This window comes from Numenius arquata, chromosome 3 (assembly GCF_964106895.1).
Source record: "Numenius arquata chromosome 3, bNumArq3.hap1.1, whole genome shotgun sequence".
Lineage (NCBI taxonomy): Eukaryota > Metazoa > Chordata > Aves > Charadriiformes > Scolopacidae > Numenius > Numenius arquata.
The window spans coordinates 43,731,845-43,755,879 of record NC_133578.1 but is presented as its reverse complement, the minus strand read 5'-3'; the positions used below and the strand labels follow the sequence as shown (position 1 = coordinate 43,755,879).

Genomic DNA, 24,035 nt, shown 5'->3' with positions numbered 1-24,035 from the left:
TGTCTGGACCCTGCCATGTTGCAAAGGGAGAAGTCTGCGGGTGAACGTGTGCGTGCACGTTAGCTTGGCTCCCGCATATTCTGCTTCACAAATAGCATGGGGTGAAAACTAAGCCTTACCCTGAGGGCAGCGATTCAAGGTCGCAAAGGTGAGCCAGGACAAGCAAAGTGAACAAAGAGGGAGCATCAAAGGAAGAAGAGTGAGAAAAGTAAGTACTCTGAAGCACGCACAGCTCTGGGTGGCGTCACACGTCCATAGGCTACAGCAAGTACTGCCAACGTCAACTCAAACGTGTAAGTAGCTATGCTAGACTGACACTAGAGACCCCATCATCTTCTGAAGTCTCGCCAGTGGAAAAAAACCACCCCCCCTCCCCTCCCCGCAAAAAACAGATGAAGTAATAACACCGTACGCTGAAAACAAGGACCATAACCAAAGAGTTTGGGAGCAGCCTCAGGAGCACAGTAAGGAGCTCGTAAAGAAACATTCCAGTGTGTGTATATGTGTGATTAATTTATATATATATATTCGTTAGTAAAGAAAAGAGTATCTGTGGAGGCAAAGGGAAGACGGTAAATGTACAGGCAGTACAGGCTGGGTGGAGTGCCGGTGGCTGGAGAGGGTCGGGTGGTGCGGAGTGGAGGATGGTGGGTGGAAATTAGAGTGCGCCCATTCCAGTGACCTCAGACGTCAGCCTAGAATAGACAGGGGCAGAGAGAGGGGTGGGGGGGAGACAAAAACAAGCGCTTAATAACTGGAGCAGAAAAGAAAACGAAGACCCTGCAGGGCAGTGCTCCTCCTCTTGCCTGTGCCCCGCTCAGACCAAGGGCAGAGCACCCCCGAGTGGCTTGAGCACATGGGGCTTAGGGATCCTCGTGGAGGGCATGGGGAGCTGGAGCATAGAGCCAGCTCAAGGGGCGGCTGCCTTCCCCTTTCCCTGCTGCTGCCGGATAATGCCCGGCCCTGGCACCGCATTGTGGCAGAGGTGCCACCCACCAGGTGTGCTGGCAGGAGACATCTCAGCACACGGCTTCACTTCTAGGAGCATCCCTTCCATGGAGGACAGGCAGATGTCCCAGCTCCCCCGGCTTCTTCGTTTTGCTCTGCTTTTCGAAACCATGGGAGAGGCTGAGCTGTGCCCTGTCCTGCCTGCTGTCAGGTCGTCTCTGCCTCTGCCACAGCGCAGGGTGCAGCTCAGCCAGCCCTTCCCAGTAACGAAGAGCCGCTCGTTTTTCTTTTCTTTCTCTCTCTTGTCTCAAGAGGTGGAAGGGATTGGCAAGGAGCTGCAGGGAAAGACACTTGGCCGTGCCCGCAGGTGCGGGGCTGGCCCTGTCCCTCTCCTGAGCGGTTGGAGAGGTGCCATGGGTGTGGGCAGAGGGGCAGTGGGGCAGGATGGGATGGTGGAGGTCTGTTGCAGGTCAGGGCTGAGGTGGGTTGGATGGAAGGAGGAGAAAGCACATACAGACCTCACCGGTGCTCCCAGCCCACACACCAACAAACGTCGGAGTCACCAACAGCCGCCTATCCTCAGGACCCTGCTGGCAGTTGTTGGTGCGGCACTAGCTCTGCCCGCCGAGGAGGGCACAGATGAGTGGATGGCCTCAGCTTGCACAGCTATGCCAGGCGGGTGCGAAGCCAGCAAAAGACCCTCTCTCCCCTTAAGCTCCCCGTCCACGAGTCCATAGGCGCAGGCAAACAGATGTGTGTGAGAACCCCGGGCATGGCTCGCTGCCCGCATGAAGCTGGTCCCCAACCCCTCTCCAGCTACACCTCCCCTGTAGGCTCCCCTTGCAGCCCTATGCCAGACCCCCGGTCACCCGCGGCACAGGCAGCATCGCCCCCCGGCAGAGGTGCTTGGCCCCTGCAAAGTCCTTCTGCGCCAACCTTTTTAGCATGAAAAGGAAGCAATCATCAGGCCATTCCCATGTCTTGCATTTATTGGACCGATTATTTTCATTGGATGGAGGAAAGCCTTTGGGAGGCCTGGAAGCACATGGAAGAGGCTCTGAGGTGGCAGTAAGTGATGCTGGGATCCCAGTGAGCAGGTCCCAAGTGATGCCTTCCCACCACCGGCTCAGCTCCGTCCCTGTCCCCGTCCCCTGCCTCGTCCACAGGGAAAGATGGTGGTGATTTTGCCCACCCACAAGCAAAATCCTTGAGCAAGGGTCGTGGGTGGGCAGGCGACAGGCACAACCTGCGACCACTCCGCCGGCAGCGAAGCAGCTCCCAGTTCCCAGCCAAAGTGCCAGCTGGGGGGAGAGGTCCCGTTGGTGACATCTGGTCCCCGCTCAGAGGTCTCAGCAAGCCACCATCCGTCCCAGACAGCCTCAGGAAACCCCTCCTGGCCCGCAGTGCTGGGAGTGAGTGCTGCTCCCACCAGGCCAGCAGGATGGGTTTGATTGTGGTGGGAGGCAGCAGAGGTCGGTGGGGGGGTCTCACCTGGCGTTGATGAGGTACTGAGCGAGGCTGATGTTTGCAGGGGTTCCTGTGATGGTAATTTGGCGCTCCGATGACCCTTCCGTGGCGCTGGCAATTTTGATCTGCGCTCCTGACATCTGCCGAATTTCATTGATTTTGGTCCCTTGGCGTCCAATTATGCAGCCTATTAGCTAGAAAAAAAGCACGGAGGGAACGTCTGAGAAGTGACAGCTCTGGCAGTCACTGGCAGGACGTGAGCAGAACTGCACGGCTCCAGCTAGAAGCCTTTCTCCCTCCGCCCTGGGGCACGAGTGACCTTAATGCTCATGAAAACATGAGAGGGACAGCCCAGAGGTGAATCCCACCTGCATGCGAGCACGGTCCTCCCAGGACACGTCCAGCAGCCTGCCCGGCCCCGCTCCTTGGGGGGCAAATTTCAACTATCCGCACGTGATGCCCAACATCTCAGAGGGCTTCAAGAAGGGCGAGGTGTTATACTGGGCTCATTTCAGTAATAATAATTTTCATGGTCTAATAATTTGTCAGTGTTTTACAAGGATGTGAATAAGTCACGTTTCAGACTGTGCTCCGCACTTATCCCCTTGCCAATCACATACAGGATGCGTTACCAGAAGAAAACGAGCCCGCCACCTTTCCCAGGGACAGCCCAACTCCAAGAGCCCCCTCATCAGCTGGTGCAGCCACACACCGTTGATAGTTTCACATTGCTCACCCCATCCCACACTTCTTCTACCCTGCTGGGACACCCTCACTGCCTCTGTTACCCACTTAGCTCTTTCAGTGCAACGTAAGGGACTGCTGGCATGCACATCACTGACAGGAGAGCGCCACATGGCTGTGACACCAGCAGAAGAAGAGAATCCTACTTTAAAAAATGTCTTTCACACTCTTGTGAAAAAATTAGAGCCAGCTGGAGGCTTGAATTTCCTCAACGATCCTCAACAGCTTTAATTTCCTCAATGGTCTTCATCTTTGCTCTTGCTCATTTGTGCATCGAACTATGGTTCCCTCAAGCCCCTCTGCAGCTTGGTAACATATACTGAGATGTCCAGCTTTACCAACCGAGGCATGAGGTGTTTCTGCATGTCTTTCTTGATCACCAGCATTTAAGCTCCTTTCCAGAGTTGCACCTGGTAATTTTATATGTGGGACATTCTTCTTGGCAGCTGCTGGATTTCTGTCACTGTAGAAGTGGAGACTAGAAGTAGAGACAATTGCTCCTCCAAATGTTCACTGGTCCTGTTGTCAGACCACGGGGTTTGTCCCATATGGGCCTGAATATACACCCCACTGCAGCAGCACTGGAAGGGTATCAACTATGTCAGGGGCTGCAGTAGGATGTTCAGCCCAACAGCCACCTATCCTGGTCTTCAAGGTGCAGAAATAACTCAGAGATGCTTCAGCAAATGAAAATCCCTTACAGCCAGGAAACTGCTGGAGAGATCCAAGGAGCCAGAGCTATTTGGAGAGATGTTCAGCAACATCCAAGCATCTCTGCACAGCAGAGGAGCAACAAGATGGATATCATCAGATTTCCTTGAACTGCAGTGCAACCACAAGCTGATCTACATCACTAAAACACACTTGTAGACCCTTTTCTTTAGGAAACCCAAACCTGTCCTCCACTTCCAGGGAAGGTGGCAGCGAGTGTTTAAGAGCCTTCAAAACAATAGGAGGCAGAGCTAAGGAGGCATTTTTCAGCAAGCAGAAAGATGCAGGTGATGACATTTAATGCTGCACAGGTCTGATGAGAGCTGGGCTTTTAGTGAGAGAATGCTCTGAGTGCTCCCAGGTACCGTGGCAGGTCCCTCAACATGTTAGAGGGGAAGAAAGGCTCCTTTGCAAGGGGTCACTTGATATTCCTGAAGATGCTCTCATTGCTGCCAGAGCCATGGTCCCCCAAACTTGACAGACATGGCTGTTGCAACCTCAGGAGCGCTTGCAGAGCTCCCCACAGCCCCATCCTGGAGGGGGCTCGTCACTGGATGGACAGAAGGAGACCCACGATCAGCCCTGCCACCATCTCCCACGGGCTCCTCTGCAGAGCCCTCCCATGGTGGTTGGCCCCAGGGTGAAGCATCTCCAAGGGTTTCAGCCAGCAGATGCTCAGAAACTGTTTCACTGCTGTGTCTCTTGGGTGGAAGGAGGCCTGGGCTTGCATCCCGGAGGAGCGGAGGTGCCCAGCAGCTGCAGCCAGGCTCGCTGCTTCTCCCTTGTGCTGCTGTGTGTTAGTGAACAGCAGGAAGAAGTGGCAACAGCTGCCAGACCCAGTCCAGAAAATCCTGATGAGGATGGGCTGAAGGTGCTTCTAGGTGATGGCGACAGGGACAGAGACTGGAAGTCATGCGACCACTTGCCCTGATGATGATTTGAGGGCAGGCTAGTTATCAACCCATGGAACTGGTAGGCCAGTCCAGAAGCAAGTGAGACCCTTTGATCCAGGTGCCGGCTGTGTTGGGCTCTCCATCCCTCCTCCTCCCACCTGATCATCCCCAAGCACTCTCCTTACACGGCTCAGTGCCCAGCGTGACTCCAGCCTCCTCCCAGCAAATATCCCAGTCCAACATCCACTTTACCACAATGCCTATAAGACCCAAAAGCTGCCTGCCACCAGTACTAAGATGAGACGCAGCATCCTTCGGACGCTTGTGTGGCACTTGGTGGCATCAGAAACACTATTTACTTACCTCCTCTTCAACACTCCCCCCCACTCCTCCCAGTAACTACACTTGAGCTGGAACATCATCGCAGACCTGCCAGTGCTAGGCTAAGGAATTATAGTTTGATCAGGGCTGGCTCAGGAGCTCTCTCCCCTTCCCAGTGCTGTCAACTGGGCATGTTTCATGAGCACTGAGTTCACTTGGAAAGGAAAAGGAGCATTAAGGAAGATTGTACCTAAGAAAGCTACCGACGGGGTAAAGTCCAAGGGGTGCTTTATGCTGCGGGCTGACCTCCAGCAGACTGCACATGGCATGAGTGAAGCTGGTGAAGGGGCATCTCTAGACATATTTAACAAAATCATATGCCTGCAGCTTGTACATATATATATACACACACACACAGATATATATATATATGTGTATACACACATACACACACCAAGGAAGAACTTGGATTTACTTACATCATTGGGAATGGTGAGTTCATGAGTACTGGCCGGGGGACTGGCATCCAAACCTGGGCATATGCAAGGGAAAATGGTTATAGCTTGAAGAGGCAGTGTGGTGGAGCTCCGCTGCTTTCCTGCAACAGTCAACACTGCAAAGGCTGTGTCCTGCTCCGGGGTCAGGAGGGGAAGGGGATCACACACTCTGGTACAAGGAGGAGGAAGATGGTTGCTACCTGACTCTGCTCGAGCTGGGTGCCAACTTCTCCTACATCACTTGACCTGGCCTCGCAGGTGCTGCCCCATGAGTGCCTCAATTTCCACCCTCCATCCATCCTTCCACCGGGAATGGCTTCAGAGGAGGGCGCATTACAGCACAAGGTTGCAGCATCGCTAGGGAGCATCTGACAGAGGTGGGAAGAGCACCTTCCCTCCTCCACACAGCAGCAGCCAGCCTGCTGGCTGGGGAGCCAAACCCTAGAGGCAGACAGCCTGCCAGCAGGAGGGCTGTCCACGCACCCTCCATCTCTCTCTGGAGACAGCAGCACAGAGCTGCTTGGTTATGACAGCAGTTTGGTGCCCCAAAACTGGTTTCCTCAGGGAATCCGGCGGTGCTAGCACAGGGCAGCCTGCAAAGTACTTTGCAAGATAAAACCCCACAGACTTCCACGCTGGATTTAAGCCAGACTGCTAAAACATGCACGCTAACTGGGCCCAGGACTGATGGTCCCTTTTACTCTCAAGGGAAAGCACAGCAAACAGGATGGAGAATTAGAGTCTGCTTCCCTACAAAATTACATGGCAAGGAGTGAAGGCAACAATACGCTTCTTCCCAGCCTCTCCTGCACCAGGAATGGCACTCTCCTCCAGGGTGGGAAAGGCTGGAGCCATCAGGCTACCCTGTGTGCACAGCTCCAGAGGTAAGAGGACACCATGCCATAACTCTCCTAGGCCAGGTTGAAGCCTGCCTCTCCCACAGGTCTCCATATTAAATCACCTCAGTCCTAAAGCAGGGATGTCCTATTGCAAATCTGCAAGACCGATATCTTGCAGATGTCTGCAGTCTGGTGGCTAGCGGGAATTTGCAGTAATTGCAAAAAACCCCTTAGCCATGATATGAACTACCGAGGAAGGCTTTTAAGAGCAGCGTGTGCGAGAGTCCAAGACACTTGTGCAGAATAAAGGGCTGCAGAGAAAAGAAGTACAAGGACACTGGAAGTGCTGGGCTGCTGCAGCAGCACCAAATTCCTAGTCACCCGTGCCAGCAGGGCTTCCTCACGCTGCATGCCACTATGCCACTGCCTCGACCACGCTGAGCAACTCCTCCAAGCAATGGCCAAGTTTTTCTGGTCTGCATTTCCATCGAGACCCTCTGCACCATGCAAGAGGACCTCACATCCAGTTTTGCCAGCAACAGCCGCATAGGTTTTAAAACCCAGCAGGTCTGAACTGATGTCTGTCAGTACCGGCACTGTCAAAGCAAGATTTCTAAACTACCAAAGGGAAGCTTTATGTTGCAATCCCATTTCAGCATCATCACTAGAAAGAAGAATATCAGGTATCTCCAACGTGCTCTTGCACGATTCCTGTGCTTTCCCAAATGCACCTCCCAGCTGCACTTCCCTTACAGGTACAGAACATCTGGGTCCATCATGCAAGCATCTGCTTTCAGGAGGTCTCTTTACTGCATTTTTCACTTGGGAGCACACAGAGGAGGGGAAATGCAGCAGCTGGGGATACAAATCTTCCACTCAGCAGCCCTACACCCTCCTTCACCTCTGATGGGTGTATTAATGCCTGCACAAAACAGCTCCTGCCCAGGTTTTATACAGTGGGCAATGCTTAATGCTGACTGTACAGCACACTGCACTGGAAGAGATGTTTCACCAGCCCTGGGGCCGTCTTTCATGCTCAGCCTTCTAGAAGTCTAGGGACAGACAGATTGCACCTAATACAAAGACGTGTCCTCTAGGGTGTGGGTGTCCCCGCCTCTCTGCTGCTGAAAGCTGTGGCACTGCTTTGTATGATGGCCATACAGGAATGGCCACATCCTTCTCCATTACATGGAGATTGTTTATTTTAGCATACAAGATTGTCCCCCTCTGATACGCACATGCAGTCCTCATGGCTGTAATGGAAGGAATCCATGTGCTTGGCCAGGGTGGGAATTAGTGCCATGGGTGACTGCAGAGGGCAAAACAGGGCATGCAGAAAACAAGGCTGTGCAGGTTGGTGTCATGAAATTTATTTTTGCTATAGTCTTGTGGGGTCTATTTACTAGGGCTACATTTGCTTTCATAGTGAGGCGATGTCTCCAGACGTGCAATGTGATGCACCCTGGCAGAGCACGCGTGTGCCCAGGGGAGGTCTGGCTCACATCACCTGTGAGCCACCAGGTCTCAAGATAACTTTTCTAAGCAACAGTAGTTTACAAAATATAAGCACCTTTGGCACATGTGGATGAATGTGTGGGATATTTGACACCAAAATTTCTCCAAGATTACAGCCATGCTTTGGCTCCTTGGGGTCCTGTTCCACTAAAAATGCAGCTCACCCCGAATGGCTTAGAGATGGCTAAAATTGTGTCTTGTTTCTGTTCCCACAGGTGTTTTTCTCCCATTTCTGAGCAAAGTTCATGCAAAATTAAATGAAAGAATAAGGGTGATGACTCTGATGTCTTTCCATTACACAGATTGCAGTTATACATAAACATCAAAAAACTAAGCAATAAACTCCAGGCACTTTTCTTTTGAAATACTGTACAAAGGAGAATGGTAGGCACAGTGCTGCCTGGTCTATCCCTGCCCACCAGGAAAACCTGCCATCTTCTCCAGAAATACCACAGTTTATCTAGGAGCACAACAATGGCACAGTCCTATTTAAGAAATATATTTCAACAGAAGCCTGCTTATTTCCCTGTAGCTTTGTGTTTTACCTGATGATTGGCCCATCAGATTTTGAGCTTCTTCGGAGGAATGTAAGGGCAGCTTTTCTCCTGAAGAGCAAAGAAGAAACAGGTTTAATGCTTCTGCCTTCGAGGAGATAAGCAATGTCACTTCATCTAGGAAGCTCAAAATATGATGAACATACTGTCAGAAAAGGCATTTCCAACCGTCACTTCAACCACTGAGTAAACAAAGGTACTTTAAGTATCTCCATCCCCTGTCCTCTATCTGCTTCCCAGATCACCGTGAAAACGCCAGCCTTTGGGACGAGGCTGCTGAGCCACACCACGTCCAGCTGTCCTCCCATCAACACGGCTCCATGCGACCGCAGCTCCTTCCCATTGCTCTCCCCAGCATGGGGTAGCATCCTGCCCAGCTCAGCACCGCTCCCTGCAGACATCGGGGCAGCATCCCCTGCTGGCACCAAGCTGTTCCCCCTGGGAAAGCAGGGATGTCCCACCAGGGTCTGGACCAGCGCACAGTAGGGGATGCTACCTCCTCTGGGCAGGGAAGGATGGGACTGGTGCTCATCGCTTCTGGTGGGAAAGCCAGCAAAGCTGGGAGCAAGGTAAGCGTGGCTTCGCAAGAGCAGTCCAGGCGTGCATGGTTAACAGCTGAGAGGTCGCCTGTGAGGACCACAATCCCCAAACATCTGTCCTGTCTCCCTGTTAGCCTTTCCCCGTGGAAATTGCAACTTCAGTTTCACTTGCCCTGCTTGTTTCCATTAAATAGCATGAGTTTAGAAAGAGAGAGAAACTCTACAGGTAAGAAGAAGGATATCTTGAAAGGGCGTGTGGGTACGTACCAGGGAAAGCGGGGGTGGTCTGTCCAAGGGGAGTAAAGGGGGTTTGCTGCATAGCCAACTGGTGGAGCTTGGTCAACTGCTGAGGGGTAGGAGGGACATTAGAGCTAAGAAGGTTATTGTCATAGAGCACAACAAGTCACACTGAAAATCAAGAACAAAATTATAACGGAAGAAAAAAAAAGAAAACAAAACAAAAAAAAAAAAAAACCAAACCAGGAAGCCATGGTGAGACATGGCAAAAACATTAGCAGAAGGACTTGGCCTGGGTAAAATGCAATAAAGCCCAAATCTTTTGCAGAAGTGCTTGGTCAGGGTCTGAAGTACAATACCAGCAAAAAGCCCATTCTTAGTTTCTGCCCTTCGTTGAATGGTTCAGCTCCCTCACCATGCGTGAGCGGCCTCCTCAGCCCATGGCCGGCTGCTGCCTACGGCGCTTCCAACCACCGCCTTCCACTCTGGGGCTTTGCAACCTGCGACCAGAGGCTGCTGCTCGCTTCATGGTAGCTTTAGAGCAGAGGAGCGATCTCAAAGGCACTGTCAGGCCAGTGGCCATCATGTGTCAGCAGCCAGAAGACCCTCTGTGTTGCTGGAGCTGCATCATGACCACTTGCCCCTGCAGCAGATGCTCTTGTGCTGCGCCTCTGATGGGAAACGCCTCTGGGAGATGGATAAACTGTGGCTCTTAACACCAGCTCGTTAGGAGCTCAAGCCCCTTAGCAGTACAGGGAAATACGGGCTTTAGCCATGACCAGTAGGTATTTCAGATCCTTGTATCCCTTCTTGTACCGGGTGGGTTTTCATGCCCTGTCAGAAAGCAGTTGCATAGAGAGGAGTTTGTTTGGAATACATTTTGTGCTCTGTTTTCCTGCTCCAAAGTAAAAAAGAAAAAAAAAAAAAAAAAAACCACAATAAAACAAAAGAAAACAAACCAAACCGGGCTGAAGTCTAGCAGCGAGCAGGAGGGAGGGTCTTTATCACCTCCCACTCACCAATCTCACAGGTGCTCAGGGGGTTGCCAGCACCGCATCATCCCCCAAACGCAAACTGCTCAATGCACCCAACTCGTCCCCAGTGAGGGAGAGGCAGGAGTTACTATTTTCACATTTTGGGGGAAACAATACTCACAAACCTCCTTGCTCCTGCAGCGTGGCTGGGGAGGGAGCGCGGGGAGGTCTGGCTGGCAGCAGTGAGGGGGGAGCGCTGGAGAGAGCAGACTCGGGGGACTGAGCACACCGGGGGAAAGACCGGAGGGAGGCAGCAGGGAGGGGAAATGCCTGCAAGTCCCCAGAGAGGTACCTGAGGGAGCCCTGCCCTGGCAGAGCTGTGAGGACTTTCAGCCTCCGCCAGCTTGGGGGAGAGGTCTCACCATCCTAAGAGAGGAGGCACAAGCACATCTTTCCCTGTGCAGCACGGAAAATAAGCTGAAGGCATGCTACGACATGGTCCTGCTGAAACACAATCAGGTCCGGATAGGACCAGCATAGCAGGGACATCAGCATCCACTACTTCCTAATTTAAGAACTTTCCTGTTTTCTACCAAATTAAACCCAGGCCTGGGTTTGTGCCCAGGAGCACCCTGTTTGTGGAGCTCCTCGTTACAACCTGTCCCACTGGCAGGGCTCCAGACGAAGCCTCCTGCCTTTTTGCATGCACTGCCAAGGAGCACCAACCGTGTCCCAGGGCAGGGGTCCCACTTTCGCCCAACGGGGAAAACACCAAAATCCTTTCTAGTTCTGATCTAGCATGTTTTTTAAGACATAGCTTGGATAATGGTATTTAGCAAACACTCATAATAACAGCAATGAAAAAAGCCTGCAAGAGGAGAGGATGGCTACGCCTAGGTATTAAAGTGAAAGCTGCTACATGAATGCTTGCAGAGCACAAAATGCCTCCTCTCCCATTTCCTGGAAAGCCTTGAGACCATTTCTTCAACCTCTGGTTTTCCCCACAGACCAGAGGGGACTTCCCCCACCAGCACTGCTAAGGGGGACAGGACAGGACAGGACAGGACAGGTCTGGGACCAATGTACAGCCACACCGAGCATCACTAGACACCCACAGCAATGTCCAGTTACATCTTATCGGCTGCCAGCCGATAAGCGGCATACCCACAAGTGATGCCCTGGTTTGGGAGCATTCCTGCGCTTGACATTTATTTCACAGCCCTGGACTCCTGGTTGCCATGGCCATCCTTTCATCTCCCACCACAAATTCTGTGAAGGCAGGTAGCTGCACATCGCTTCTGGAATAGCTTACGAGGACCCAGGCAATGCTGAAGCCTTTTGTCAGCCAAAACTCTCGCTGACCTGGGGGTTTTTCCTAGGGGATAAAATCAAGGCAGGAGCTCACATTCTGAGCAGAATTCAGAATTCTGCCCACTCTGCAGCCACGGGTCTGTAAAAGGCATCCACTAAACACAGACACCTGTGAGAGAAGGGCAATGGTCTAAAATCATGTTCAAGACTGGTTTCTGCACTGAGCAATGTTTAAAATGACCGATCCTTGTGAGAGAGCTATGATAGTAAGGACAGAGCACATGGCCCCTATATAAGCAACTTCTTCCAGGTCTCAGCAAGGCTGCTGGGAGTAGGGCAGAGCGCAGCCAGCATATGTATTAAATATATTTTACTCCTGACAATCAGAGGAGTATAATAACAATAACAAAGAAAACGCTAAGCTGTTGCCACTGCTTGCAAAGGAAAACTGGGAGAAAAAAATATATTGATCTACCCTCGCTAAATACGCAGGTGTACTTATTTACATTCCGCCTAGGGAGCAAAAGTGAAGTGCACACAATTAAGAATATTTCTGAACAACCATCACAGTAGGCTATTCGAAGTACATACATACTGGTGTTGCATGGAAAGCCAAAGCCTAGCCTCCACTAAATTGGGTGAAATCACCGCTCGTAAGATGAAAATCCAGCCTACAGCTCCTAACCATTCTCATGGGGAGTTTGCATTCATCATATCGAACAGCCTTGCCCCATTCTCAGTCATGCAAGAGGTAATCCCATGATTTAATATCCAACACACCCATTAGAAAGAGGAACGCTGAACTGCACCATACTCTTCCCATGAGTGTGACAGCTGGTGGAGGCTTTCCACCCAGACAACACCAGTGCCACATCCCCAGAGTGGCACTTTGTGCTCAGCTCCCACCATGGACCTGACTCACAGGTCGAAGAAGACGCCACTGCGGTGGGACTTGTTGGGGACTTTATTCCCTCTGAAACACATTCAGAAAATCCCAGCTTTTTTCAAGAGCTCCCCTGTGTGTGTCAGCCATGATGACCCCAGAAGCCGAGCAGCTCTCTGCTGCCAGCAAGGAGCTGCTGGCATTGCAGTGCTTCACTGCTGCTTTTTATAGAGAAATCCTTTGAAATAGACTAATTTTCTATTTCTGTTGGTACTTTTATGCACAGACATGTCAGCAGTTGTTTCCTACGTGTCCCCCTGCAAATGTGCTGTGGCTCCCTGACCCTCCCGGGGGGTGAGAGCCTGGTGTGAGCAGGGGGATCCAAGCATGAGCAAAAACTAATCTGTGCTGCAAGTCTGAGTGGCACCTGTCTCTGCACCAAGGAGTGCGAGACGAAATGGGGACTGTGCCCCTAATGCCTCCCCAGGGCAACAGAAAGGCAAACCCAGTGAGACAGCTGTCAAACCCAGGACGATCACTTCAGTCTGGGGTCCAGCTCCCCTGGGGAGGCACAGAGCCCTTGGCAAGGTGAAACCCAGAAGTGTGGAGGGCGGCCATCCTCTCCATCCCTCCAGGAGACACAGGTGGCATTTTGCCCAGCCTCAGCACCTGCTTCCAAGTCACTCAGAGGAGGATCCCCAAAAAGGCATGGGGCCCAGGTTTCAAGTAAGAAATCTCGCACCGCTGGAGATCTGTCTTCTACCCACCCCAACAAGCACTCAGCACCCAAACAAGCCCTTGACTTACCAACATTTTTAAGGACAAGGGGGAAATTGAGAGGAGGAAAGTAATTTTTTTTCTTTTCCTTTTTTTTTTTTCTTGTTTTGATCATTTTGAGGCACAAAATGCATAGAATATAGTTTCTCTCAGAACAAAGGGATAGCATTGAACAATGCGAACAATTTAGCATCAGGCCAAGTCCTCAGAATTAATAAAGTTTAGTGCCAATAGGTTAAAAGCCTATTCAAGGTATTACAGAAACTGCACATGGCCAGTTACTTTGAAAATATACTATTAATATTATTGTCTAATATTAATATCATGTGAATTAACAGTAGCATGCAGGTGACATAAAATGGTATAAGCAAAATTAGGGTAAAACTCACATCCGGGTGTGGAATAGCGTATTGTCCCTGAATCGTATAGGCCTGCAAAAGAAAAAAAAAAACATGTTATTAGGACTGGCAGAAGGAGGCAGCAAAATCCCATGCCTCTCCACAGGGACTGCTGTCCCCAAGGGTTTGCTCCTTTCTGCCTGACGTGGGACAAATGCTGTTAATGCAGGGGCTCAAAAGGAGCTCAGCCTTCACCCTGCTCTGCCCAATCCCCAAATAACTGCTCACGGGGAGCTGAGCATTATGCCGCTGGCACACCTCTCCTGTGCTCTGCTGCTGGTGAAAGCAGGGTGCGGGATCTTGAATTTCGACTTAACCAGCCTCATTTTGAGGCTGGAGAGGATGAGGGAAGCGCTTTCTGTGCAATAAGCAGTTGCCCAGCACACTCCCCTGGCAAGCCCAGGGGAAAAGCCCCTCTGCGCTGCATTAAATTCACTGGGGCAGCGTGTCCTTGGCGCGGGAGGGAGACAAACCCCTCTGATCAGAGCTGGAGCACACTGAGCCACCTAACCTGAAGTGCTTGGGCTCAGTTTGGCTTTTCCAAAAAGAAGAAAACAGCTCTTTAAAGGTGACAGAATTGAATGGAGCAGGAATACTGGGAATTCCTGGGAATACTGGAATACTGGGCTTCACTGTACAAAAGTTATTCATCAAACCATAATTATCTGTGTAGCGGATGCACAGTAACATCACCGCTGCCCTTCCCATCTAAATGTGACCCTGGCAAGCAAGCCAGTGCAGTGAGTCCCTCCGCATTTTCAGGTGTACAACTCCTAACACACTTTACACTACCCAGTATATTCCAGTGCTCTGCTGGTGTAGAAGGCGTTGCTGTGCAGAAAGCCAGCTGGGCAGCACGGTGCTGATGTCTCAACAAGTGGGGAGAGGGGGTCAGGGACAGGCTGCCTGCACTGCAGTGCCTTTCAACAAGCTATAACTAACAAATCCATGCAATGTCTGCCAGGCAAATTATTCAGTGTTTTAAACATTGTTTCTAGCAATCCTTTCTCTTTTGTAAAGAACCTGAAAACAAGCATCACTGTGGGTAAAGAGCCACACGCTAGAGAGCCCTATTCTTTGGACTGAACCAGCTAGCAAAATATATCTCACTGGTTGACACATTATTCCAATGATTTCTGAAGGAAATGGCAAAAGAGATGGATAACACTTTAAAAAGGGAGAGTAAAGATAGCCAAGAAAAAGGAAAAAAAAAAACTCTCTGAAACTCCTGCAAATTTGTTGCATCGTTTGCAAACAGCAAAGTGCTTTGTGTGAGGAAACCACCCAAAATCCTGGAGGAGGAAGGAGGCAAAGCCCTGCACACAGAAACCGCAGTCCCAGTGCCAGCTGGCATCCTGGGCTGGTGTGCCTCTGGGGACACGGCAGAGGCTGCTCTAAGAAGTTCAGCCTTCCAGGGTGGTTTAATTTGGTCATTGTTTTTTGATTAGAATTGATTAGAAGCTAATTAAAGGCAGGAAGGTGTCTTGGACAGATGCAACCCAATTCTGACAGCACCCGCCTGTGTGACCCCTGGCTTTCCGCAGAGGCTGACATTGCACATGGAGAATGGGGCTGATCCCGTTGGCAGTTGCCATTGGCCACCGTGTCCCTTGGCCTGCTGAGCTCCTGCAGGTTCAACCCACCCCAAAGCATCTCGCAGCACCGCTGTCACCTGCTGTCCTCTGCCCATGTGCCCCATGCCACTCCTCAGGCAGCGCTCCCTCGGGGGCAGCAGAGAAGAGCTCTGATTTGAGATGGTCACTTCTTCCCACAGCGTCACTTCTGTGCAAGACACCAACCGTTTGCCAGCAGGAGGGCTACCGCAACCTTACTCTCCCTTTTGAGAAGACAAGTTCACCAAGAAGTTGAACTCAAAGCTCTTTTCCAGCATGGCTGCTCAGGCCAAACGCTACGCTCCTCCTGATGCTGGTGTAACTAAGAGATGCAAACTCAGCACGCTGCCCGAAATAGCCTATGCTTTGGGCTTTGCTCCAGCCTTAGTTTTCCCTTCTGCTACTGATTATGCTTGGGCAGAAACGAAATAACTTGTGTGGTGCCACTCTGGATGGCATTAGCGGTAGCTTTGTGGTGCTGGCTCTACCCAGATGCTGGAGCTCCTAGAAAAGTACCTCTCCTGCTAGATACCGGTGCTCCACGACATGATGGCATCTACAGGCAGGTCCTCAGTCACCTGGTGAGGTGAGTAGATGAGGTGGAAAAAGCAAGGGTTCAATTGGAATAGGCTGCCCAGGGAGGTGGTTGAGTCACCATCCCTGAATGTGTTTGAGAGTCGTTGGGGGATATGGTGTAGGGGAGAACTTTGTAGAGTGGGGTTGGTGGTTGGACTCGGTGATCCCAAGGGTCTTTTCCAACCTGAATGATTCTATGATTCTAAGTCCTCTTTTTAAAAGCAGCCACCTGCTCAACAGCTCTTCTTTCATAAATCACAGGCCACAGGAGCTGGTTTTTGTTTGCAGAACAACCGCCAGCTCCCACGGCATGTGCGTGCAATGGTTATCCTGCAAAGAAAAAACCTGCCATCACTTCCCGAGGGTCACTAGAAATACCCCATCGTGACTGCATGCCTGCAGACTGAGTGCTGCGCGGTGTCACTGCAGGCAACGCAACGCAGGCTCTCCTGCAGGCAGAGCTGAGGCTTTGCTTTGCAGCAGAGGGTATGGCCTCTCCTGGGGAAGCAGCACCGCAATTAGCTGAGCACCAGCTCATCATGAGGATGAAACTTTCACAGAGGCTGCCCTGAACAGAGGCTCTGGAATGGCCAGGATGAGCCCTTCCTATCTCAAATCAATTACAACTATGCAATGTTATTTTTAATTGGACTCAAGATGACAGAAAATAAATACTTGCAGCCACTGCGAGAGCCTGGTCACAGCCTTCTGTTCAATGAGGTTTTTCTCATTTTCTCCTTCAACAGTGGAAACTGTTGGCAAATACTGAATTTGGGTCTAATGAAGCAAACTCCAGCCTTTTCTTGATGCAGGAGTGGCAGGCAGAGCTAACACCCTGTCTTCCCAGGCTGGCCCTTTCCTTATCCTCCAGCAGACATCACAGGAGCTAAGCCATCTGCCTGGGCTTGCAAACTGCCAGCGGTTCTGCAAAGAGCTTTCAGTCCACCTGCCGTGGCACGCAACGGATGGGATGACACCATGCAAGTCAGAAGGCAAGAAACCTGAGTGCACTAACGGGCAGCGGCTGGTGCTGCAGTAAAAGGCTGAGGTTGGCAGTGGAGGCTGCAAGCGGGTCGGCTCTTACCTGACCACCTGCAAAAATGACAGGGGTGGAGGCGGGCTTTGGGCGGTAGGGAATGGTGGCACCTTTTGGTGGGGACTAGGAAAAGGGACAAGGAGAGGGAGAGAGAACATTAGAACAGCTTTCCTGAAACGGCGGCAAAAAGAGCGTTAGAAAGCACCCGACGGAACTTGGCCCCCGGGGCCGCTGCCAGCAACACCCGCACCAGGCAAACCGCGTTTCTGGACAGGAGAACATGGGGCAAATTGGTGTTTCATGGACAACAAGGACAACCTGGGGTAGAGGAGATCCCCTGACAAGGCACGGGCCCCTAAATTGCTTCCCAGACCTCCGCTGCCTTCCTTGCCTTCGTTCTGCTCGCCACAAACTGTGTTGCTGCCTTGTCTAGACTCAAGCTTGACGCTGGAATGCATCCTCAAAACACCCCAAGGAGACCCTCAAGGTGCAGAGAGATGGGGAGGTACATCCACGGACCAGGCTTTTCATCCCTGGATGCCATGAGCCGCCTCGTGTGGTGGCTTTCTTTGTATCCCGAGAGCTCTTGCATGACGACAGCCCACCCCAGAGTCGTACTAGCCCTGCTGAGCACCAGGAGCTCTGTCATGGCATCGTGAGCGTAGGCATCAGAAGGAGTGAGCGGCCCATCTGAGTGACCCAGCATGATGCTTAAGCTCTTTGACCCCTCTCATCTTCCTCACTGCTGGGAGAGGGTCACCTTCAGGACTTGGTTTGGTCTATCACCATCCAAGCTGGGACATGGATGGCTGTGCAGTGGATGCTGCTAGGCACCGTCATTGCTGGGGCAAGTGGCAGTGATCACTTTGGCCAGGGTGTTGAGCTCTGGAGGAGCCAGAGGTTGGAAACCCCTCTCAGATGGCAACACCAGCGTTTTCAGAGATCTTATGTTAGAGCTGTATGGTGGTAGCAGTCCATGTGAGCAGCCAGACAGACACCAGCAGCAGAGGCACTGACCCGTATGGACTCCAAGCCCTCCTCCTGTGGCAGCATGACCTGGGGCCTTCCAGCTGGTCAGGACATCTCACTTCTTCCTGCTGTGGCCTGACTGGTACCTGAGTAGGTCTGAGCAGAAGCTATAGTGAAGCACATCAAGCTATAGTGCTGCATCCTGCTGTGCGGTGCACTGGGTCTTCTTACCTAAGTTATCTCTGTTGAATTTCTCTTGAATGTAACTAACAGGCCATAGAAGAGATTTCAGATAAAAGCCTTCTGGTTCTACACAAAGTGAAATGACCCAGTTATTGCTATGTAAAGATAGGCAATCTAAATTATGCTATCTTATGGAAAATTCTTCATTTTTCCTGTACATTCTTCTTGTAGCCAAGTGGCATATCCAAATCTTTCTGCTAAGCATAGGTCTGCAGGAAAGCTCTATGATCAAAGCACAGCCTCTACAATCACAAATCTGCTTTTTCTTTTATTGCGATACAAATCTTGGAGGGGGTGAGCGAGGATTTCTGCAGTAAGATAATTTAAGACTGGAAGGTTGTAAGGAGCATCTGTGTGAACTGTTAAAGACAGGGGACTTCCCAGATTTCAGACTGCAAGAAAACTCATGGGTTTTTCTCTTTTCCATTGCTCAGCCATATAGAGGAGCAGTAACCCCTGCTTTTGTCTGTGAGAACAGCAGCCACCAAAGGCTTTATAACACACCTGCAAGCAACACCTGGGGCCCACCTCTGCTGCGGTCCAGAGCATAACCTGGAGTCACCATGTGGCTGAAATCGCACTCCCCTGGCAGCAGAGTGTAACTGCCTGAGCATCACTGCCAGCAGTGGTGGGTAATGCGGCTCGTGGCGATTCCTCCTCAGCCATGCCGGTGCTGAACTGAACTTGCTCATGTTTGGTTTCACTTCACCTCCACCAAGCTTTGGCATGTTCATCTGAAGCTCTTGCAGTGGCAAAATGCACTCCTCCCTGCCGTCCAAGGGCAGCGGTATGCAGGCTGTGCAGCCAGGCAGAGGGGCCTGACATAGCTCTGTGCCTGTCCACCTCTGGGAGGCAGCTGAGGGTGTTACTGTCCTGTGTCCCCAGGCATTTCCTCCTGGAGCTTCTCCCCTTCAAAGCAGCAGGCATGGACGTGGGGCACATGCCTGCAGTCATGCCCAGCAATAAGCCATTGGTGCAGCAGCATGTCAGCATGTCTCTGGAGATCTTCAAACTCAGCTCGTCAGCATTTCTCCCAGAAAAAGCCCACTCTGGATACACATCCATGCACCCTACGGGCCCTGCTCTCCACCATTCTTCCTTATTACCTTTCCCACTGTGCCTCGCTGGAGCCTGGCTTTGTGCTCCCAGCCCTGGCTCCTCCAGCACAGGTGATGCAATGGCCTCCTCCTCCCAGCCGTGGTCCTCATGGGGCACCGCAAGCCCCATGCAGAGGAGGCCAGGTGCTTGGTGGAGTGGTTGCAGCCCCCATCCCGTTCCGATGGCACCCTCAGCACTGCTGGGACACCAGGCTATGGCTGTCCCAGCCCGCCTGGCCTCCTCTGGCACCCTTCTCTCCTGAAGCCACACTGTGCTATGACACAAACCATCTCCTTTGGGGCATCCGACCAGACAGGTTTCCAGTGTGGGACTCTAGAAACAATGCACAAAAATGTTGGGGAAAACACACTGGGTAGGTTTCAAACGGAAGTACCAGGAAATGAGTGGTCCAACAACGCATGGTGAAGGGTACAAGAGACACGCTCCACAGCTCCCAGCGCTGTTGTGGTGCCAGCTGGGTTTTTTTTCTATGTACTTTACCCCCTTTGTCACAGACTGTACCTCCAGCATCACCACACAGATCTGTTTGACACACTGGATAATTGCGTCAGGTGTCCCCGAGATTGTCACCGCCCGCTCCGTGGAGTTGGGCAGCATGTCCCCTGCCACTTGAACCTGAGCACCTGTTGACTGGAGACAGAAAGAGAGAGGAGGAGAAATCCCACAGCTGACTGCCTTTCCTTGCAGCCAGCTCCAGCTCCGATGCCACGTGCCCCCCGAGAGCTGCACTGCCCCATGCCAGCTCAGATGCCAGCATCCACAGGAGCACACTGGCAAGGTCCCATGAGATGCTGCTCCTACATCAGCAGGACCATCCTGGGAAGCAACATGATGCATGATCCTAGCAGCATAAGGATCCCCCTTTCCAAGACAGCTCCCCCTTGTTTGCAGATCAGCTCCAGGGAGCTATGATTACATGCAATAATGAAATCAAGTCTGACTTACCTCCCTGATTTCCTTGATCTTGGAGCCTCCTTTGCCAATCAGCGAGCCGCACTGACTAGCCGGCACAACCAATCTCAGTGTCACTGGAGGTTTGCTGGTAGCAGTGCTGTTGCTCATTGAGTTGGTTATGTCCTTGGGAAGGAAGAGGGCAATGCATCAGCCCTCGGTACCCAACCAGACGCCTGCCATGCAGGCCAACCCAAATGCCCTGGGCCAGAAAAGAGGGGTCATGTCCCCCAGACTGTGGCTGGTTTCTGTCTGCAGCTACATCACTGAGCATCCCTGCAGCTAATTAACTGCGAGACTTCTGAAACTCACTGAAGCTCAGTTCTTGCCTAGTTAGAGACGACTGGAAGGTTCTGTGCCAAGGTCATGTACCAGTTAAGCAAGTCCAGCCAAGCACACATGGATTGGAGATACCCAGGCCCATCGGCACTGCTGGTCTCAGCAGTGGGCACGCCAGAGCTCTGCTTGGCTGGTGGGCCAGCCCCAACGGTCTGGCTGCAGACCTTTTTGCTCTGCCTTCCTGGGGGAAAGGGCTCACGTTGCTCACCTCCTCAAATTTGTAGGCAATCATGGCAAAAGCCTTGAAGATGGCATCCGTGGGGCCGGTGATGGTCACGATTCGCTCAGGGCAGTTTCCCTCCGAGATATTGATCCTTGCCCCACTCTGGAAAGAAAAGGGCAGCCCTAAAATAACCACAGCCACGCAACCCACAAGGATGAACTGGAGGTGCAGCCCTCCCTCTGAGTCAGGTCTTGTCCCAGCCTGGTCCCTTGGCATCCTACGCGCCAGCCTCTTGACATCTCATCTAACCTTAAAAACTCCCATCCCTGCTCCCCCATGGTACTTCCAGTGCTGCCTTACCCTGACCCTCACAGCAAGTTTCCAAGCATCCACTTTAGGTCTTTTACTGCAAAGCAAACCCACAGGATCAAGACAAGACCAGCTCGTGGGATCATTGCTTATAAAGAGTGCTGCTTGCTGATCTGATAACTCCTTGATAGCTGCAGGCACAAAGACCTTGTACAAACTCAATCATCTTACGAGTGACTTAGTTTCAATGTTTCATTAAGAGCAAATTCTGGTCTCTGGAAAATTCCCATTAAATGTGACAGGAATTTGAGTGCAGAGTGAGAAAACTGGACCAAAGAGCTCTGGGCACAGCCAGCTTGTGTGTCCTGACCCTGGGAGTCACTGCACGTATCACACTGTGCAGCTCTTGGCCATTGTGCTGCATGCTGCTGGGCAGGACAGCCCGAAAGCCCTTCCCACTCCTCTCCCCTCCCCTCCTCCTACAAATCCTTCTACAGAGCAGGGCTGCTCACCTCCTCACGCATCTTCTTCACAGTCTCTCCTTTCTGAAACAAGAAGAAATACAGGCTATTGCCAAAAAGTCAAGAATTCGATCTTCAAAACAACCCCTTCAAACACGCATCTCTCTAATACATGGCAATGCATAGCCAAACATTTGGGCAGCTCTGTGATGCCTGGCCCTCCATCCCCACGCGATGGTCAGTTGAAGAGCGGAGGGTGTAAGCCATCGTAGCCCCATGTCTGTACTACACGGCAGGCAAAACGGCTACTAATGCACAACTGCAGACTCCCCTTTCCTTTCTATGCTTCCTATCTGGAGCAAAACTGCACAGAAAAAGCTCAGAAACTGGTCCAATGCTGGAAAAGCTAGCATTTCAGAGTGGCTTCAAAGAGCAGTTTCTGATATAGTATCTATAGAGAGATCTAATATCTTTATATCCAGATATAAAGCAGGTACAGCTGTGAATTTTTCCAGGGCTGGACAGGCTGATAGAAAAATAAGGCACAAGCATATAGAAGAAAGATGTTCATGCTGCAAATCTTTGCCACCATAAACCTGCCTTTTAAAAACAGCAAAAACCCAATCCTGTATAGCCAGGACTTTCCAAACAACTGTGGCGAGCACCAGGGAGCAGAGCACCTTGTGAAGCTTTTCTGCAGAAGCTAAATGGTGTCCTGTGGCCTCAGGGACAAGTGCTGCAGAATTTACATGGGTCTGCACGACAGTTTTAAATCTCTCTTAGCCACTTGATTACAATATCAGGGTACCATGTTGATAAACACCTATTCATCACCCCAGTGAAGCAGCTGGAAATGGCACCAGGTAAGTTTGGTGGTTTGTTTGGTTTTTTTTTTTAGGGGAATGGTCTTTGAGCTCTCTGTGGGTGTCTCATAACTTCTGTCTCACAAATGCAGCAACAAGGTCATGCACACCAAACATTTAGGGGCGTCTACCACAACACAGGCAGCAACTGGTGCAGGCAATAGCATTTAATACACATGTAAAAGACGTCCTTACCTTTCCAATGATGCTTCCAACTTCCTACAAAAAAGAAGCCAAACATAAAGGAATTGACATTACAAAATGTGAAGACAATCCAGCCCAACCCTATAATGAAACAAAGACATGGTGCACACCATCCCCAGCAGAAGGACAGGGTGGGGGACAGGCGTGAGAGGGGCCACCACGCCACCCTTCCATGAGCAAGAGGAAGACACCTGCTCCCGGCAGCCTGGGGCTGAGGTGCAGCACATGGGGCTGTCTGGATGCAGGCACAGCCTGAGCAGAGATGGGAGAGAGAGCTGTGAGGAAACTCCCTCACTGGGAGCCCCTTACCTTGCCGTGCATCAGCAGCCGGATGGTGAGGGTGACGTTCAGACCGCCTTCAGAGACCTTTGATTCCATTTCCTACTGGGGGATGGGAGAGGTGTGTTAGCTGGGAGGGCAGCCCTGGCGCAGGAGGAGACAGCACCACGGCCGTATCACCTGGGGACAGAGAGGTGAAAGGTTTTCTCTCAAAACAAGCAGGTTCCTCGATGTGGGATGGACCCTGCAGAGCAGCAGGGCATGGTAAAGCCATGGCTGGAGGAGCTGCAGAAAGCTGTCACGGGCTGAGCCCCTTAGGGGGTACAGATTGGGCTGGCCACTCGCTGCAGGGACCATGCTGGTTGCAAGCCTTGGAACAGCCCACAGCTCTGCTGTGGCTTTGCCACCAGCTTAATGCAAAAGCTATTGTGGGAACAAAGACAAGTATCCAAGGTGGCACAGCCAGACGGCCAGCCCTCACCTGCCTGAGCTGAAAAGCAGCTGCGCCCAGCTGAGCACATGGACGCAGGAGCAGGGAGTCGTTGGAGCAGCCAACCAAAATTCACCATTCCAAGTGTGAACGGACACTCAGAAAATCAAAAGCCAGTTTTTCAATAACCAGGAAATACCTATCTGACCCCAGGAGCATAGAGTGGGAAGGATGGAGTTGGTGTCCTGATTGCTACACGTGTGCGTTTTCATCCCGACCTGTGAGCACCCTAGCTGGGCACTGCCTCTCAGGACCATGCGATTTCCAGACATTCATGCTTTGCATGTATCTAACAAAACCTCTGCGAGTTTTCCCAGTGCTGTCATGTTTCTTTTGCTTCCCAATCTCTCTCCTCCTCTGCCCTCTAGAGGGAAAAACGCCACTGGTGTTTTGAAGGCACGGGTTAAAGAAAACACAGAACAGCAATAAATGCTTCCTTTTCTTTCCTGATGTCTCCTTAGCAGTATCTCTGTGCAAGGACTGGGCGTTTGAAATGTCTCTGCAGATGGGGAGACTAGTCCTGTCTCAAAGGGAGGTGCCAGCATCCTTCTACGTGCAATGCCATGAGATTTGCAGCGATTTCCCCCCACCTTATTTAATCCCTCAGTATATATCAGATGGGAGATTTTCATCCTGGTCATGAGCATCTGGCATTTTCTTTTGCTCAGACAGGGACTTATGTGACCAAAAAAAGGTGGGTAAACCAGTTCTCAAGTACCACTTTAAAGCAAAAAGGCAGTTGTGATGAATAACACGCAGCAATGCACAAATCATGGCTGGGAGATGGGTTTGATGTAAAACCTCTTCTAAGA

At 51.4% G+C, this 24,035-nt stretch overlaps 1 protein-coding gene across 8 annotated transcripts in view; it reads right to left on the bottom strand.

The window, feature by feature from the left end:
- Nucleotides 1–658: 658 nt before the first annotated feature.
- The window catches only part of PCBP3 (poly(rC) binding protein 3), a 41,119-nt gene continuing 17,742 nt past the window's right edge, over nt 659–24,035 (bottom strand). Inside the window, exons 2-14 of one of the 8 annotated variants that reach the window (XM_074144724.1) lie at nt 22,764–22,835; nt 22,446–22,469; nt 21,439–21,471; nt 20,663–20,779; nt 20,110–20,241; nt 19,666–19,794; nt 16,813–16,956; nt 13,600–13,641; nt 9,296–9,374; nt 8,481–8,540; nt 5,564–5,616; nt 2,440–2,609; nt 659–695 (exon numbers count right to left, since the gene is read on the bottom strand). In XM_074144724.1, the coding sequence (XP_074000825.1) occupies nt 659–695; nt 2,440–2,609; nt 5,564–5,616; nt 8,481–8,540; nt 9,296–9,374; nt 13,600–13,641; nt 16,813–16,956; nt 19,666–19,794; nt 20,110–20,241; nt 20,663–20,779; nt 21,439–21,471; nt 22,446–22,469; nt 22,764–22,835 (1,092 nt within the window). Of the gene's footprint in view, nt 696–2,439; nt 2,610–5,563; nt 5,617–8,480; nt 8,541–9,295; nt 9,375–13,599; nt 13,642–16,812; nt 16,957–19,665; nt 19,795–20,109; nt 20,242–20,662; nt 20,780–21,438; nt 21,472–22,445; nt 22,470–22,763; nt 22,836–24,035 lie in introns of those variants that run through there. The other 7 variants (XM_074144716.1, XM_074144718.1, XM_074144719.1 and 4 more) reach the window with 7 other exon arrangements.